This window comes from Cyanistes caeruleus, chromosome 3 (genome assembly GCF_971803275.1).
Source record: "Cyanistes caeruleus chromosome 3, bCyaCae1.hap1.1, whole genome shotgun sequence".
NCBI lineage: Eukaryota > Metazoa > Chordata > Aves > Passeriformes > Paridae > Cyanistes > Cyanistes caeruleus.
Window position 1 is genome coordinate 20,051,984 of NC_141703.1, and position 18,002 is coordinate 20,069,985.

The 18,002-nt window shown below is 37.4% G+C and overlaps 1 protein-coding gene across 4 annotated transcripts in view; it reads right to left on the bottom strand.

The window, feature by feature from the left end:
- The window catches only part of WWC3 (WWC family member 3), a 97,356-nt gene that overhangs the window by 37,708 nt on the left and 41,646 nt on the right, over positions 1-18,002 (bottom strand). For all 4 annotated transcript variants that reach the window (XM_086880115.1, XM_086880114.1, XM_086880113.1 and 1 more), the window contains exons 3-7: positions 17,794-17,997; positions 14,635-14,711; positions 12,422-12,501; positions 6,146-6,275; positions 404-553 (exon numbers count right to left, since the gene is read on the bottom strand). In XM_086880115.1, coding sequence (XP_086736241.1) covers positions 404-553; positions 6,146-6,275; positions 12,422-12,501; positions 14,635-14,711; positions 17,794-17,997 — 641 coding nt within the window. The remainder of the gene's footprint in view (positions 1-403; positions 554-6,145; positions 6,276-12,421; positions 12,502-14,634; positions 14,712-17,793; positions 17,998-18,002) is intronic.

Sequence of the window (18,002 nt, forward strand, 5' to 3'; positions counted from 1 at the left end):
TTACAAGTATCAATAATTCAGAGCTGGGAATATGAAGAGAAGAGGTCCATGGACACCTAAGCAAGAGCTGTTACTCCAAGATGAACCTGCCATCACCGAAGTGGCAATGCAAGAAGTGCTCTGCTGGGCTGGCTGAGTCCAGGAGCTGATTTTACCTGCCACTGCCTGCGTGCATGCCCCTGCATCCCTCTGCCACGCTCAAGCAGCAGAACCACCAAGCCCACAGCTTGCACACAGCAGAAACCACAAGCAAATGCAACTCCCTCACCACCAGTATCGCCCCGGACTTTTCCTTCTGCTCCAGCCAAACACCTCTTAAATTAAAAGAGTAAATAACACTGTATCACTATCAAAAGCCGCTAATTTTGTACAGCAAATGTTTCACATAGGAACACTCACATACCTCTCCAGTGATGTCAGTCTGAGAACAAGCATCACAGTGTTGTTGAGGTAAACAGGAGTCACTGAGTGAACTAGAATTGTGCTGGATATCCTGCAGGGAATCTGTAATACAACAGCTATTCCTGAATCCATCTGTTAATTTGGCCAGGCTCTAAAAGAGAAGACATATTTTAATACATTAGAAAAAATAGTTTTTATAACACTTTTTAGTAACAGAAAACAAATTTTGAAATTGTTTAAAAAGACTAGTAGCTTGCCTATACAGAGCTACTTACAGAAAGTAAAATTCATTGTTGTGTTACCAGCATGCAAAAGGTTTGCTTTGGAATAAACCTCTCATTTCAAAAGATGCATGTAACAGTAAACAGATTTTATATTATTTGTTTTAGATCTATGAATGTTTTATCTTCTGTATGGCTTGCAGCTCTTTAAATCTAGCAGCTGTCAACTTCACATTAACTGATAGGGAAGACAAATGTGATTCACCTGCCCTTTTGCCATCTTCAGCACAGGTTACATTCCTTAGTCACTACTGTTATCTCATCCAACTTGACGAATACCTTGTATTGATTGCACTTTTATGACAGCTGATACCATCCCTGTGCTCTCTTACCCAGGGTTCACATAGTTAAGACATATTTTACATTTTGGGTTGAGCAAGGGACATGGCTGAAATGTCTAGACAATGACACAAACTGTCAGTATAAAGCAGAAACATCAGTCTTTGAGGGGAAAGGGGAATACAACAGAATAACAAAGTAACAAAAAAGCTTTTTGACAATATAAGCTTGGTTGACAGGCTCTTAAAAAACCTTTAAAAGAACAAAATCGTTGGTATTGCTTTTATTTTCTCACTGTGAATTCTCATTTGTTCAAAAATTACAGATAATGTAGTATTAGTCACAAAATCATTGTGCCAGTTGTCATTTATGACAGAGATCCTAAGTATTACACATCAAACAAAAATTAAAAATACTCTGTCCTTTCACCACAGGATAAAGGACAAACTAAAATGTGGAGAAAAAATTACCAGAAATTTGAAGATCAGTAATAATTTATAAATCATAACATAATCAAAAAATTTGGTTCTAAAAATACACACAAAAAACTTTCTAAAACTTCTTACTCTAGTGTCTGAACTAGAGAATCAGGGACAACTCCGAAGCACTGCACTGTGAAAAGGCTGGTCCTCAAGAATTTCAGTGGCTCTGACTACCAGTGATTTGCAAGCCAAGGTTACTGTCCATCCACATCCAATTATCAGAAGATTTCTCAAAGTGTAGTTTAAGGATAACACATCAATGCTGCTTTTTCTTACACCAAATCCAACTAGCAGAGTCCAGAAATGAATCTGTCTAACAGAAACTGTTTGCTACTGACACAAAGAACAAGGCCACACTGAAGATGAAGGCATCTGGTTTCAGAGACCAGGAAGCATCCAGGATTATAGAACTGAAGCAGGCCTGAAACTAGCCAGAAAAAGCAGCTTTTTCTGATGATCTCCATTTCCATCCTACATGGTCCATCGCTTTGCTGTCATATACCAGCCCCTCCCTCAGGCCATCCTCCACTAGAGATGAACAGGAGGGAGAACACCCAGCCTGGTACAGGATGAGTGAACAAGTAGGCTCACCAGCCTCCGGAGTGGGGGCCCCTGTTCCTTCCTGACAGCCCTTCAAACCACACATTGTTTCCCTCCTATTAGGGAATGGCACGGAGAGACACAGGTACACAACCACATATCAGAGCTTGTTCTGCTCCCTCTTCAGTCTCTGCTGGCTCTCCATGGGTCTGAGGGGGGCTGGGATTTGACAAGCAGCATTGGCAAGGACAGAGGACAGTGCAGAGCAATGCCAGACATGCTGCCAGTGGCACAAGGCTACCACACCACTTGCCACCAGAAGCTTAACTTGTCTACCTTGTCTGCTACTTAACTTGTCTTACCCTTTGGGTCCACTAAAAAAGCCAATTCTTCTGCCACCTCACAGCTGAACAGAGCCATTTTAGTATGAAGAACAAAAAACATACTTTCTCCTCAGTCCTGAAACAGCAAATTCAATTTCAAGTTACATTGCCAAGAGATCCTTAGCTAGTGTCCCTTTATCATTACAACCTGTTGCAAAAGGAACTGCTCCACAACATGGTAAAAAAACCCAACTTTTACTTCATGAAAACTGTAGACTCCTGTCTAACTCTTCTTCAAAACTCACTGGAAATCATCCAGTCCTGTCAAGACTCCTGCTGTATGGAGGACCAAAAGGGATTCTTAATGGGTTTGTAACATGAAAATAATAACTTCAGATCATAGTCTCTTTCCAGTAAAGCACAGCCAGTTGCATCAACAAAAACTCAGGATTCAGAAAGCTTGAGGTTTCTTCGAATAAGTTATGCTCCATCTGCCTCCTTTGGCTAACACACATTATATTACAGGTATGTGCAATACCACAGATTCTGATGCCAGAACTTAAATCTAAATTTTTGCCTGTATTTCAGCTACTTTATGAACTCCTGGCATGCTCCTGATGCCCTCTAGCATTCTCCCTGGCAGGAAATGAAGGGCTACTCCTATCTAGGTACAGTTGCTGAATACTGGCCCCTACCTAAAACTGAGAAAGCATTTGACAGGTAGCGATCACCAGGCAGCATCACCTTAACTTACATCCACATGCACAGATGACTACGCCCTAGTGCAAGCATAAACACATTAAGTCCTTCTAGTTGGATGAGTGAAAACAGGCACCAGCAACCCTAACATGGAAAATTACGACCCAAGTTTGCACATTTTTAGATAGAAACAATTTGTAATTGTTATTATAAACAGTAGGAGTAATTTCCTTCCCAGCTACATGGAGAAAGCCATCTTTCATCTCAAGTTTAAGGACTGTTTACGGCAATCCCATGGAAACTGCCAAAGAAGCCTACTGTTAATGTGAAATTCTGGGCACACCAGCCCAGACTTACCCAAAGAGAGAGAAATGAGCACTGCCATTTCACCATTATCTGTTGCCATCTGATTTGGGAGCACTGCACAGTTTCACTGCACTTCCTATCTAACCTATTTAGCTAATTTTACTGGTAACAAAGAGACAAGAAAAAAGAATAAATAAAAACCCCACAAAAACCAAAGTCCAGTGCTCTCCAAGAACAACAACATTTTAAAAGCATACATACACTGAACAGAAACAAAGTCATGAAAGAGATGGGGGAGGAGAGATAAACACACTGCTTTCAGGAACCTAACCACACACCTTTTTTATTCAACCTTATATAAAAATTTGCCCACTTTTTTAGAGCAATAGCACTACATATTTTGCTTCACTTGTAATCACAGCATCCAATTTAAATCTGACCACCATCTCCCACACAACTAAACCAATTATCATACTTCTGCAACAGCTACAATTTTCCAAGCACCTACACAAGACTGAGTCACTTCTACTATGTTTAGTTCTGTTGCTTACACTGGCCAGATTTTAATTAAAAAGTAGTAAGAAACAGTCTGTTTCCTTTCTCTGAAATAAAACCCCATATTTTTTACACTATACTTCTAACTCCTCTATTAATAAATTTCAAAGTAAAAAAGATGTCCTAAGAAAGTTTGTCTGAATAAAAACAGTTTTAAAATGTGGTGTTTTCAAGGACAATACAATTCCAATATTAATAGGAAAATAGAAATTGGATTCTGAACTCATTAGGAAGATATTTATGCAACAGACTTGCACTTATTTGACAAAGCTAACTAAATTCATGACAATAATTTTCAAATAGTTATCAAAAGGCATAGCACAGATTACTTTGGTGACACTAAAAGTAATTTTTTAATTTTTTTTTTGGACAAAATTAAAAAAGAGAGCTGGATATTCTTGCAGAGCACAGTAAGCTGGCAAAAATACACCATTTTTACAACTGTAGACCTTGTAAATGATTGCATTTAATTCTGTATAGCATTTGTAACAAAACATGAAGAAATCTTTCGCATGTTACTTGTGCGGAACAACTGTCCTCTACATTCTCCTGGACTACATATAGTCTAATGTTCTATTATTGGCTTCCATCACAAAAGATTGTCATTAATTGAAAAAAGATACTTCCTAGACTCATATTTCCAGTATACAGCACACAGCCATGAAAAAGGATGAAACACTTCATTTCTGCTTCTGTTTTGTGCAACTGCTACATTCTGGTCCTGCCAGCACTGCCCAATCCTTGATCCTAAAGTTCTAACTCCCAGAACACTATTTAAAGAAACTGCAAGCACATTTAAAGTTTATATTTGGTTTACCAAAATAAGATTTTGAAGCATCTCAATGTTTACAGCTGGATTTACTGCCACAGAGGACTGAAAATGTAGGGAAAAGAGGTAAAAAAATCTGTTGGGGAAGTAAAAACAAGGCCAGTAGTTAAACTGCTCCAAGATCTCACACATAAGTCCTTATATTACCAGTTAGTTTCCTAAAATGTGTGTTATTGCATCCATGAAGAACTGCCTTTCTAATCACTTCTTGCTAGCCAGGCATGTGGAAGACTTAGAATCACTTTAAAACTTGGCCAGCCCAAAATAACAAATATGTTAAAAGTTGCCAAGGCAGAAACTTTTCATAGTGACTTCAGTGTTCTGTCTACTTGAGCAAGGATTTGTGGTCCATAAGATGGTCTTTGTATATTGCATTGGAGACTAAATAATTGCATAACTATGGAAATTCATTATATGCAGATTATAAATGTCTCATATAATTTAATAACTGGAAAAAAAAATCATATGAAAAACACTACTGCAAAGAAAACTGAAAGAAAATGTTTGCATGGCAACATAATTTAGTATGGTCCCCCAACTATAGGTAACAAAGATGCCTTTTTCCAAACAAGTATTTGAAGACTGCATGAAGAGAACTGTCCTTATCACCTCTCTGTATATGCAGCATATTTAAGCAAGTCTGTAGGGAAGTCCCTGTGGTAAGAGGGGCTCATTGTTCTTTGATCAAGCTCCTATCGCATTAACAACACAGACATGCAACTGAGAACTTGAGGCAGGGCACAGAATCTATTAAAAAGTTACATCATTACTCAGGTAGGTATCTCCCCTCTATCCTCATTCTTAAATTCATCAATTTCAAGCTTGTGTATACATTGTATTTATTCACACTTTTCTTTGCCAGAACATTTTGAAACTAACATGAGCCTTGATGTACTCTCAAACTTGGGAGTTTGGAGCAAGAAAGTGTGACAGTGACAAAGATCCAGTTTGGTGATATACATATGAAGGGAAAAACATGGTTAACACAAGAATAAACATTATAGCACATGAACACTCAATCCAACTTCATTACAGGTAATACAAAGAGACATAAAACAAAATGATAAACAAATACTGGAAATCACAAAGGCTTTTTCTTAATACAGTGTAATTACTACATAGCAGCCATCAACATAGCAACAATAGAAAGCCATATTCAATGAAAACACTGAACTAAATGAAACATAGTTAACTACATTACTTAAGATAAAAATATGAAATGAATATGAAGTCTTGTGCTCACAGTATAGACAATGACTACTTACCTTTTTTGAATTGCTTGCTATTGTGGTAAAGAAAAATCAGTTTATGCCATCCTACTTTCTTATTTAAACTTGGTAAACCCAATGCAACCCCAAGCAAGAAAACAGACATAGCTTATTAAGTAGTTATAATAGTAGTATAATAGTAGATAGCTACTATTAAGTAGTTCAGTAGCATATTTTTTACCTGCATAAGGTCCTGCCTTTCTTTTTCACCTGTGCATATAGCTTTCTTTATGGTTCGAAGTTCACTCATTATAGCTTGTGCTTCATCCAGTCTGTAATTTGTATGAGCATTTGACATCTTACGATCAATTCTGTTGAAAACATATTAAGACAAATTCAGGAGATTTCACATAATTAGAAAGCACACAGACTTTTTTAAGACCTCTTGTTTATTCATGTACCACTTCATTTCCAGGAATAAAATGTTACTCTACTTGGAATTAACACAGCACTCAGTGCCAAGTCCACTCTAAAGACAAAGCAAAGCAATTATCTACCCAGGTTCTGCAGAACCAAAAAATTTCCTGGGTTTAATATCCTAATGCAGAGCTTAGTTATGAGTAATGTCTGTGGGTGATTTCATGCACCAAAAGTAAAATGAATCTAAAACTGACATAGATGGTAGTAACTGAACAGTCACTGCTGAGTTGCTATTGAGCAGTACTGTTGAATAAGCAGTCTAGCTGTCATATTTTTCATGCAGCATCACACACTGCAGTATCTCTTCCAGGGCTTCTACTTGATCCTGCTTTAGCAACTTTCTAACAAAGGCATTTCATTTTCTCAGGAAGAAAATTTTAATGCCTAAAATTTTATTGCAAATGCTTTCCTGCCATTATAGGCCTCTTCGAATATCTTTTCCATTAAATATCTGTAAGACATTATCATTCTGCACTGAAAAACATGATGTGGGAACATCCCAGAAGATTTTAAATCTTTAGGCAAGAAGCAAGAGCACAAGTCATGATGTAAGACTGAAGTAATACTAATGTTTCCATCCTGACATATTCAAATCTCTCAAGGGGAACCCACTGGTTGAGTTTTCAACCTTTTTTCTAACATTCCACAACAGTAAAGGACAGCATATCAGGATGCAGAAGACTAGCCCAGTGTATCATCTTGATAATTTCCTTGGATTTATAGATAAAGAATAAGACAAAAGACCATAGTGAACTTACCAGAAGAACTATTTGGTCTTGTATTTACAGCAAATGGCTATGGGGCTTTAATAGGTTATTTAGAGCAATTACTGAAAATCATGTAAAGTTCCCATTAAAATATGGAAAAAATCAATTTTCCTGTTAATCTAGCATAAAAAGAATGTATATAGAGATAAGGTGGTAAGTGTAAAAGTCATTAGACCAATGCTAAGAACAAACAGTTTCAGGAAAAGGTATGTCAGGTTAACAGAATTAAAGACAAAAACACACATCGTTCACCACAAAGGACATCAATCTATAAAAATATGTAGTAGGAGATGGTATACTATACATACAGAAGAAGATAAATAATCTTCTATAATAATTAAATATTGAGATCAACAAGTATCAAGATAGATTAAACTATGAGTGTCAACAACAGTCTCTCAACAAGTTCTGCCAGTTAAAATACAACAGCGCAATTCCACTTACATCTGATTAGTTGCTTTAAAATTAAAACATTAAAATGAAAAATCAAAAGGGGTAAATGAAAATCCTGTGGTTTTATTGTGTGCCACATAATATTTAGGATAAAAATAGGGTGATTTCTATAGTTTTAAATTGTTTGGGTTTTTTCTGACAGTTACTGGTTTTGGAGACAACACAAAGTAAGTCTGAATCTCAATATTTTTCTTTGAAGACATATTTCCCCAAGTTACATAAGAAAACAATCTTTTATGAATACTGGCTCAAGAACAAGAAAGGACTTACATGTCATGTGTGTTAAAGCTGGGGGTTTGTTGGTTTGTTTTTGTTTTCAAAATGTTTCCTTGAGTCTTCACTAATTTTTAGTTAAAATACTGACCAGATAAAACCATGGTAAAATAACTAATGCAATTAATTAAAAATCACATTAAAAAGATAACACATTTTTATTTGAAGGTAACTGTAATGTTAAGAACTATGTTAAAATATTAGACATGAAAACGCAACTGCTCATTTTACTGTTTGCCAGGACTAAGGTGGCATTTCAGGAAAAGGAAATTATTTAATTTTAACCAGATTTCTGTCCAGTTATCCACATATTCATGTCCCTGGATGCAACTTTGGAGCCCAGCTAATGAATTGATATTTGTTTAAAGAAAGAATCAGAGAAGTTCCTAACTACCAAAAATATTTAGGCTTAAATCAGTATTGCTGTCAACCCAAACTGACTACAGTAGCTTACAAAATTACCTGTTATTTATTGTCTGTTAATTCTTTTCCCTTTTTTTATAAACATCTATTTCTGAAAGCCATAGAGTTAACAGAAGTCTTCCATTTTACTAATGTAAAACAGCATGATACAAACATAGATCAGACCTTTGTATGAATAGCAAGAATATTCAACTAATATGCAAGACTGTAAGGATATGAAGATGTTTCTAGGATACACGGAATATTAATATGCTTGTCATCATTTCAGTCCTACAGGGCAGATTCCATGTTCCCCCATTTTCCTCCACCAAAGCACAGGCCTGTACCTGAGCAAAAATCTGATTTTAAAGTTTTCGTTGGATCTCCTAATCTCTAAATTAGTTTGTAGCTACAAATTGTTTAGCCAGTCCTAATTCCCTGTTCCTCCTAACTTCTCACAGTATTCTGCTCTCCTGGCCAACTGGCCAAGTTTTCGTTTCCTTTGTTGCTAAATGCCTTCTTCCTCCAAAATTCCTGCCGGGGAGCAGTAGGGTCACTGAAAACACAGGGGAGAAGGAACTGCTCCTCCTTCTCAGTCCGTGCTGTCAGGCCAGGGGAAGGAATTTGTTCAAGAAAAGGCTCATATTTAACCCTGCAAGTCTGGACCATGACAGGATCAGACACACCTCAGGGCAAAGATGCTGGAGAAGGCCGAGGTATAGCATCTTGCAGGATGGAGATCTTTGCAGGCTTTGAACAGTGAGCTCTACAAAGTCTCCACTGGGCAAACATAAACCCATGTCGAAAGTTTTATCACACAACATTGACAAATTTAGATGAAACTGTAGAAAGCAGGGTCCCGATAAAAAGCTGCAGCTCTATTAATATTGGAATTCTGACAGTACTGAAGTTGTAGAGATACCGAACCACCCCCAATCACATCTCCATTCTTAAAACCCCACTTCTATAGTTGTTTTGTGGTCTTGTTTTCTTTTCATTCTCCTCAAAGATGGCTAAGCCATTTTACTAAAACTAAAAAACAGAAAACAAAACACAGTCCAAGGCAGATACTGTACATGGAGAATGTCAATGTAAGAGATTTGCATTTGACAAAGGCATTTGAATCTGACAGGAACATAAAATGATGGAAATACTGAGCATCCAATTGCCCTCTCCATAAAAGCTGTCTCTTCTCTGAGAGCTATACCAAGAAAAGACAGCACAAATAGTCACCTGGCAGCAAGTTCCAGTATCTGCACGTGATGCCATTTTGGTAATACTTTCAAAGCAAACATTCAGCCAGACGTAAAGCACAAAGTTTGACGGCTCCTAATGTTGTTCTTGGCTTACACTTGAAATAAAAGTGATGTACATGCCTTTAAAAAACATGAACAGGATACATGCCTTTTGCAGTTTGGCAGTTACTTGAAGATTTGACTTAGCACAAGAAGGAAGATGACGCAGACCAAAAACTTAGAAAACCTAACAGAAGTGGGAAATGTCTGAAATGCAATAAACTTTAAAGAGGAAGGGGAAGTGGGGTAGGGAGTGAACAGAGCAAAAACCCCAGCATTTTGTTTTAAAGAAGGACAAATTAATTTCTTTTTAGACAATATACCTACTTCAAGGATATGGAAAAACTAAACTACTTCACCCTTGGTACTTGACTTGAGTAACCCCTCTCCCAACAAATACAGGAGGTAGAGGAGAGATTGCACAGGGACAGCCTAGAGCACAGTTAGGCTTTCAGGCTAATTTGTCTACTGACTACATAAGGGGGTGAGAGAAGCTCCTCTCTTCAGCTGTTAGTTAAGTACTCTCCAAATTGTCTCACTTCCTCCTAGAAGGAAAATACTCCTAAAAAAAGTGCATGTATCTCAACAGAAGGGCAAATTAAAAAAAAAAAACACTTAAAAGCACAAAACAAAACCACAAGTCTCTTTAACAAGTGAAAAAGTCAATGCAGAGAGCAGAGCTCAGCTCCAGGTAACACACAACAGGCAAAAGGTTCTCCCCAGCTCCAGCAAGCGAAAAATGCCAGGCAGTGCACCAGTGGGACAGAGGGCGATCGTAGCAGCAGCAGCAGCAAAGCGCAACACTGAAACACTGAGCTGTCATGCCTGAACTTTTAAACTATGTGATTGGAGTGACCACTGACTAATCAGATATGTTCTAAAATAATTCCTCTCTTGAATGTCTCTCCTATAACCCCATCCTGGAGCATGGGCAACTCAACTTGGGCTATAGTCCAAGACTAACATTTGTATTCTTAATCATTTGCAGACTTTACTTTTCAAAAAGTTACACTACTTTGCTGGATGATCTTAAATGAATTATACTAATTAAAACAATCTTGAATTTCAAATGGATTTCACATACTTTCATCATCCTAGTCAAGTGGTCAATCCTTTTATAAAATAATTGAACCTATACCCTTAAAATAACCCAATAACCAAGAGAAAGAAAACAAAAAAGTAGGAAAGGCGTAGCAATTCCTACTCAAAGAAAATATGATTAAAAATCGTAAGACAAAATTGGTTTTGTTCCGTTACTGTTTACATATCTAGGCCACCATACCAAGACTCTGACTATATTTAAAATATTACCTAGTATATTGAAACTGCAAATACTTTGAGTGCTTTATTTTACTATTTTTCAGTTAATATCATGGACTACCAATTCCCCCGACTATCTCTAAATGCTTCACTAAAAAAACATTTATGCCTGAAAATTATTACATTGTATCTGCCAATTAAGAATTTTGGTATTTTAGTTGAACAAGTTTTCTTCTATGAAACTTTCTAAATGCACTATAAAACAAAAGAGCCTTGTTTAAAAAAAAAAAAAAAAACAGAAAATTTTGTTATTAAGAAAACAAAAATATTAAGTGCATGGGTTACTCATTTTTTAAAAGTTAAATATTAGAATCTTCCTTTAATTTGTTTTGTTATTGTAGTACCAATTAAAATTGGAAAGTAAGTACCCTAAGTTCTCCAGGATCCCTGGAATTTCATCAGAATTCCTGAAGTGAAAGCCCATGCTTTGTAGTGCCAATGCAATAAATCCAAAGCTTCAAAATATTTCTGCAGCTGCTGCACTTATGTTGCAAAATGCATTAGACATGCAACAGTTCCAACACTTTCAGGAAGCTTCTGCATTAGGCAGTTTGCTCACATGCATGCTGGAAAAAAGGCCAAGGTTTCTAAATGCACTGCCACATATCCAAGGTGGATACAAGTGCTGTTCCAGCTCTTGGTCTAGCCACTGGTCTTGCTGAAGATATTGAGAAGCCATAACAACTTTTTCATGGCCTGGCAACCTCTCTCCCTATCCCACTGGGCATGCCATGTACGAGCTGTGTGTGTAGGTGACTAAGCAACATACAGATGGAAGTCACGCAGTTCCCTTCCCATCAGATGGCCTGCAGGAAAAGTGGCAGGGAGAGGGTCACCACAACATTTCACAACTTTTGACACCACTGAGCATGCCGGAAACAGAACAGGGCTGCCCAAGAGCCCTGGGAGCAGTGGCAAATTGCCCTGAGCTTCCTTTCCTTAGTGGGAGGAGACAAGGAGTCACATTTACATGCAAACATTTTGCACACATGCAACACAATCCAAGGTCTCACAGAGCACTAGATTTACAGTACAAACACAAAACAGCCCTGCAGTGCAGAATGAGATGGCCTGACCATAACAGGGAGAAGCAGTGTTGTGGTGCACAGAAATTCCCCTAAGAAAAGCTATGTGCCCAGCCAGAAAGCCTTGGTACTGCCACAGGGAAAATACAGCATGCTGCTTTGGGCTGTGCTCCAGGCAGTCGTTATCTCCAAAACGTATTCAGGAAATATTTTTTAAAATCTTATTCCAGTTTGGCAACATCTTGAGAAAGAGTTAAAGAACATGGCCCGAAAAGCTATTATTGTATGTGAACCTACAAAATCACAACTCCAACCAATTCTTTCTAACTCTTCTTCCATCCTTTCACATTGCTCTCACCCTGCATCACCATCACAGCAAAAAGTCTGAAGCACAGCATTTAACATTTTATTTTTGACAACACTTTTCTATGAAATTTATTCGAAGGCAAATAAAAAAAAAACCAACCCCAACAGAAGATCCTCCCACAAACTCTTAACTTACTCTTGCAGAGTTTCCACTCCTTTTTCTTTATATTGCAACTCCTGCTTCATCTGCGCCAATTCTCGTTTCAGCCTAGAAAGCTGAATAATATAAAGTAATTAAAAGTAAAAATAAGCAACAGTAACTTACACGATAAAAATAATTGTTTTTTAAATACAAAATCTTAAGCTACTTTAAAGAACTATAGTTCTTTAGTAATAATTTCTCTTCTCTTTTTTTGCTTTAAAATTTTGCCTTAAAGTAACAGAAGACTTTCTTAAATATCATAAGGCCCAACCAAACAGCAGCCAAAACATTCAGCTTTTGAAATATCAATTTCCTCATCTATTCCATCAGGAAGCTATTTCATCAATTGCTTATGCTAACAGTTAACAAGTTTCAATTCATATAAACTTTCTTCTCCCCTTGTAGCAAAGATACCTCTTAACTGTCTTCAATTCTTTAGTCAACTTTAAAAAATATGCAACATTCAAATGCTATTTATTAATTTTTCAATCCAGGAAAACAAAATTACTGGCAGCAAAACTGTTCTCTCTCCCAGAAATGGCAGCCTAGCTTTCTACAGTTATTTTCATATCATCCTGCCCTCTCAACCCCTTGTCAATTACCTTGATCCAACTAATGAGCACAAATCAAGTGACATAGCAAAGACGTCTCCAAAAACCTATTATTGTGGTTTTATGGAAACAGTTACCTGAATAGGTTATGCAGACCATGGAAGAGCCAAGAATGATCTGCAAAGAAACAGCTTCTTGCCCTCCAAAGCTGACAGATGACTGAAGGCAATAGCAGGAGGGGAATGCAAGGGACAGCAGACAAATGAGGGGAACAGGGTTGTTTCAGTATGTGGTAGTGAGGCTAAAACTGAGCTGCGAGCCCCAGGAGGGGCAGGGCTGGAAGAAAAAAAGCTCTTCTTAAGCTACCAAAGAGCGTATTTTCTAGACTTTACCCAGAGCACTCTTGCTTTTCACATGTACATCAATAAATGACAAAATCATTAAAAAACAGATTAAGAAAAAAAAGAGTAAAAAAATCATCTTTTTCTTCAGCTCTATTCCAAGAGCAAGGGGCTTTGCACCAATACCAGAATGCAAACCAGGACTGTCAAAAGTCCCACCATCCTGCACAGTTCTCTCCCTTTCATCAAAATTCATGGCACCAGCCCCCTCCTATACCCTCACCAGCTCCTTTAACATTCACCAAAGGTAAAATGAGAAAATGCAACACTAATATCATGTACACAAAAACTTTATGGTGCCTATTTCATTCTATTTCCTGAAACAACTCAATGCCTATTCACACAGTCACTTGAGCATACTATTGTATGCATATTGTAGGTCATTTTGTTTTAAAGAGGAAGAGAAGAAAATAGTCATAAGTGAAAACCTTGTTTGTTTTCTTCAAATGTTAAATAAGGCTTGTTTTCTTGTTTAGAATATGCTGACATTTAGAGTATGCAAAACAAGCAAACACTAGTCAGCATGTAATAAATATATACAGAGAGAATAAATGCCTTTGAAGGGTGGTGAACGGGATTTATTTTCAGAGGCGCTCATGTGAAAAGTGGTCGCTATAACAAAAATGGAACACTATCCTGCAAGGATAAGTGTTTTTTAAAATACTTATTTATCAAAACCATGACTCTATTTTTTTTTAAAATATATAAACAAGGAACATTTTTGTTACAGAACTGCCTCTCATTGTCAGAATACTTGAACTTCCCTCTCCTCATAAAAGAGCTCTGGCCAATCAGCTGGAAAATTCTATTTGGCCAATAGGTCTACTGAACTGTGAAGAGATTTCCAAATAAGTGGCTAAACCTACAGGCCAGCAGAACCTCACTGAAAATGGGTAAATGGTATGAAGACAGTGGGTTTGAAAGAATCTGGCTGCAGAGCATTTACTACTTGTGGCAGTTCGCAGAGAGAAAGCAATTTCTGAAAACCTTGCTGAGCTTGCCTCTGACATCTGTGACAGAAGTGTTTGCACTTGCAAGATGGTGAAAGAATTATTTCTCAAGTCACCGAAATGTAGTCAATATAGAGCTGTTTTAATGGAGCAATGGGTTAGAATTAAAAAGCACTTTTCAATACTGTATTTCTATAAATGCATGCAACTATCAGAGAACATGCTGAAGTAAAAGAAAAACAGACCCTCCCTCCCTTCCCCATGCCTATTTCATATTTTTACAAAATGAAAAAAAGATTACTCACCCTGTCACGACGGCTGGCTATTTCTGCTTTAATCTGATATGGGTCATACTTGGTATTAGCTGAAAATCCAGAGAATGCTAAACAGATGGGAAACAGTATTTTACTTTTTCCCCCTTCTTTAATACAATTGTTAAGACGTGGCACTATATAATAAACCATTACATTAATTCTTTTTCTTACAAGTCACTAGGTTCTAAAATTATCCTCTGTGCTGCAGTACAATTGAAGATTTCCATTTGGCCCACCTGGAATTTTTTTCTTTGTCCTGAACAACAACAAAAATTACATATAGCAGCACCCCATATTTCCTAAAAACAATGAGCTTCTATGATAGGATGATGGCATCTACTGATGCAAGAAATTTGTGTAATATTAACAATTACTAGTTACTTCCTAGGTACACTGAATTAACAGTACAATAGGGAGTAAAGTTAAAAAAAATTACTGTCAGAACAAAATTATACCAGCTAGGGAGAGAAGCTGCCTTCTAAAGCAACAGTGTAGGGAACTGTAATACAAATCAACCCTGGCAAGAGAGCTCTTAACACAGGGCACCTACAGTCAGGCAACGATGTCAAGCTGTGGCATTACAAACTAAAGCCTACATAGGTTAAGTAAAGGTCCTAGAGGATAGACTGGGTAAGAGCAACCATGATTTATGGAGTGAGCCATTCAAGGCAGCACTGGCCCACTGAAAAATGCCTGGTATGTGAATGAATGGGGTTGTGCTGTCAGACCTTCCATCCTTTTGCAGAGCTGAAGGCTTCTGCACTGAAACCCATACCCGTGTCTGGGGCTGCACTGGGCCCTTCGACTCTCAAAAGAATACTGCAATGTCAAGGTCATGTCGAGCATGCAGGAACTTGCCAAAATGAGTAGTCATGCCTGGACTAATTCTCTAAATCCAGAATTTTCTGTGTTTTTTATTTTATTTTTAAACGGTGCTGATCACAACTGAGTCACAAAACTGCTGCATGGGCATCACCCTGCCAACCCACAACCACTGAGCTCACACCACCTCCCACTCATAACCACACGACACTGACTTAATGGCAGCAACCACAAGCAAAGTGGAGGAAAACTCTTTGTGAAGTTTTAGTTCTTTTAGTGCAGCAACTTGAAACAAGTGGTGGTGGAGGCAAAGATAAATGAGCATCCAACTTCAGTAATGTAATTGCACTAGAATTAGAAGCCTGATATTTCTGTACAATAAAAGGAGACGCAAGCATCTCACAGTGTAGTGGAGGAGACAAATTCAGAAAAACAAGTGGAGAAGAAGCTTTTGGGAATCTTGAGTTCACAGCATGATTACCCCCCAAAAGGATATTTTAAAAAATAATTTAAAAAATCATCTGTGTAATCAGCCAATCCCATTTTCTCAAAACAGATGCATATGATCATAAACCAATATAAAATATATTAAAACATCTGTAGAAAAGTAGTATTTTTCCACTTGAAAACAAGCAAACGGTTTTATGCTATTGGTCTTAGGGATTTTCATTATCAACTCTAGATATACCTACAAAACCCCAATTATGAGAAGATTGAGAAACATAAGTAAATTGACATAGCATTTGCTTTCATAATAGATAACCCTCAATTTTGTCATTTTCAGTCATGTTTTGTTGCTGTTTCAAATACCTTATTTTTCTAAGAGCTTCAAAAATATGAAAGATGTTATATTTTTCTAGTATATTTTCATCTTCAATGAAAGCTTCTTTCTGTATACTGAGCTGAAGTAATTCAACAAAATATCCCACAGAACTACTGCAAATTTTAAAAAACCAAAAAGCCCAAGGTCCAAGAAAGTAATAAATGTTGATTTAGATTTTATACATCTCAAAAAATAGGCATAACACTATCTTTTACTCTATTCCAAGTCTTTCAATAGTTGTTAAACACACTTTAAACAATAGTTTATTTTTTTAAAAAAAAGAACTTTCTTAATAGGAAAATATCATGCTACTTCTTCAAAAACTTGAACATGAGAAGGGGAAATAAGAGTAGTCACAACTGTTCAGTTATGTCACAAACTGGATCACAGAATACATATACATAAACTGAACAAAAAGATGAGAATTCCAGTTCAATAGTAATGGAGTAGTTGGTCCAAACCATCTGAGACACCTCAGCTCTAGAAAACATCTTTTCTTCAGAATTTTGGCAATGTATGAATTATCTTGGATTAATAAATACCACTGAATCAGTAGCTAAATGCTTCTATCCAGACACCTGCTGTAAGTCCCCTTCCACAGTCAGATTTCTTGAACATTTTCAGAAGAGGCTAAAGCAAAGCTTCCCATTCTTATTAAATCCTTGGCATTTAACAGCAAACCTGCAGTTAAAATGGCTGTACACTGTACAGCCATTGAAAAACGCCAGTCAAACCCAGTAAAACTCCACTCTATTTCCATGTGGCTGTTGGGTATATCAACTTCTCTGAACTAGTTTGGATGACTCTTTGACAAAGACACCTTTTCTTACTGCACCAGCCAACACCTATGACAGTGGTGCAATATCTTCAGAATTCAGAAAAAGTGTATCATCTACTCCAAGCTACCAGAGTCATTTGAAGAATGAAAAGGGCAGGAAATTAAAGCTCTGTATCACCAACATAAGTATCACAGGCTGGCACTTAAGAATGAGGTGAACTAATGAAATATTGTTTCCTAGTTCATAGTCAGAGGTACTCCTGAACACAACAGCTTGCCACTAACTCTTTATAAAATTTGCTAAACAGGCTATGGATCCACAGAAGGTTTGCCCTAAGGTGATGGCTCCCTCCCATGTTAAGGGGAAAACAAGCTTTGAGTTAAGGAGTGCAGGTAGGCAGCTGGTCCAGCAACGTTCTTTGTTGCCTTGCAGGCAGCATCACTACAGCTGGCTCCAAGATGGGTAGAAACACCAGCTGGGATATATGCCTGTTTAATGTTACATCCCTTTTTAATGTTAACATTTATCCCTATTAAATGTTAAATCTCTTGTTGTAATAGACCAATTGGGAGACACTGAATTGCAGAGTCAAAGCATAGCACCTCACTGCTGCAGTCAGGACCTTCATTCAGAGAAGAATCGGGTGTTGGAAATACTTCACACTATTTCTTACACCACATCTTGTGAGGGCAGGTGGGTAAAATGAAGGAAAGATAGTAAACTCACAGCTGGCATAGGAACGGCTGTCATCCTCACACATTTTGTGCAATTGCTGATATTCTTCTTGGGCTAGTTCAAAACGCTGCTGCTTTATTTGGTAAATCTCCTTCTTGGCATTGAGTGCCTCCTGGGCAACTATTAAATATTCCTTTAGCATGCGTTCTTGCTCCCTTCTCCATTGTTCCCTTGGGTCCTCAATTTGTGTGAGCTCTAAG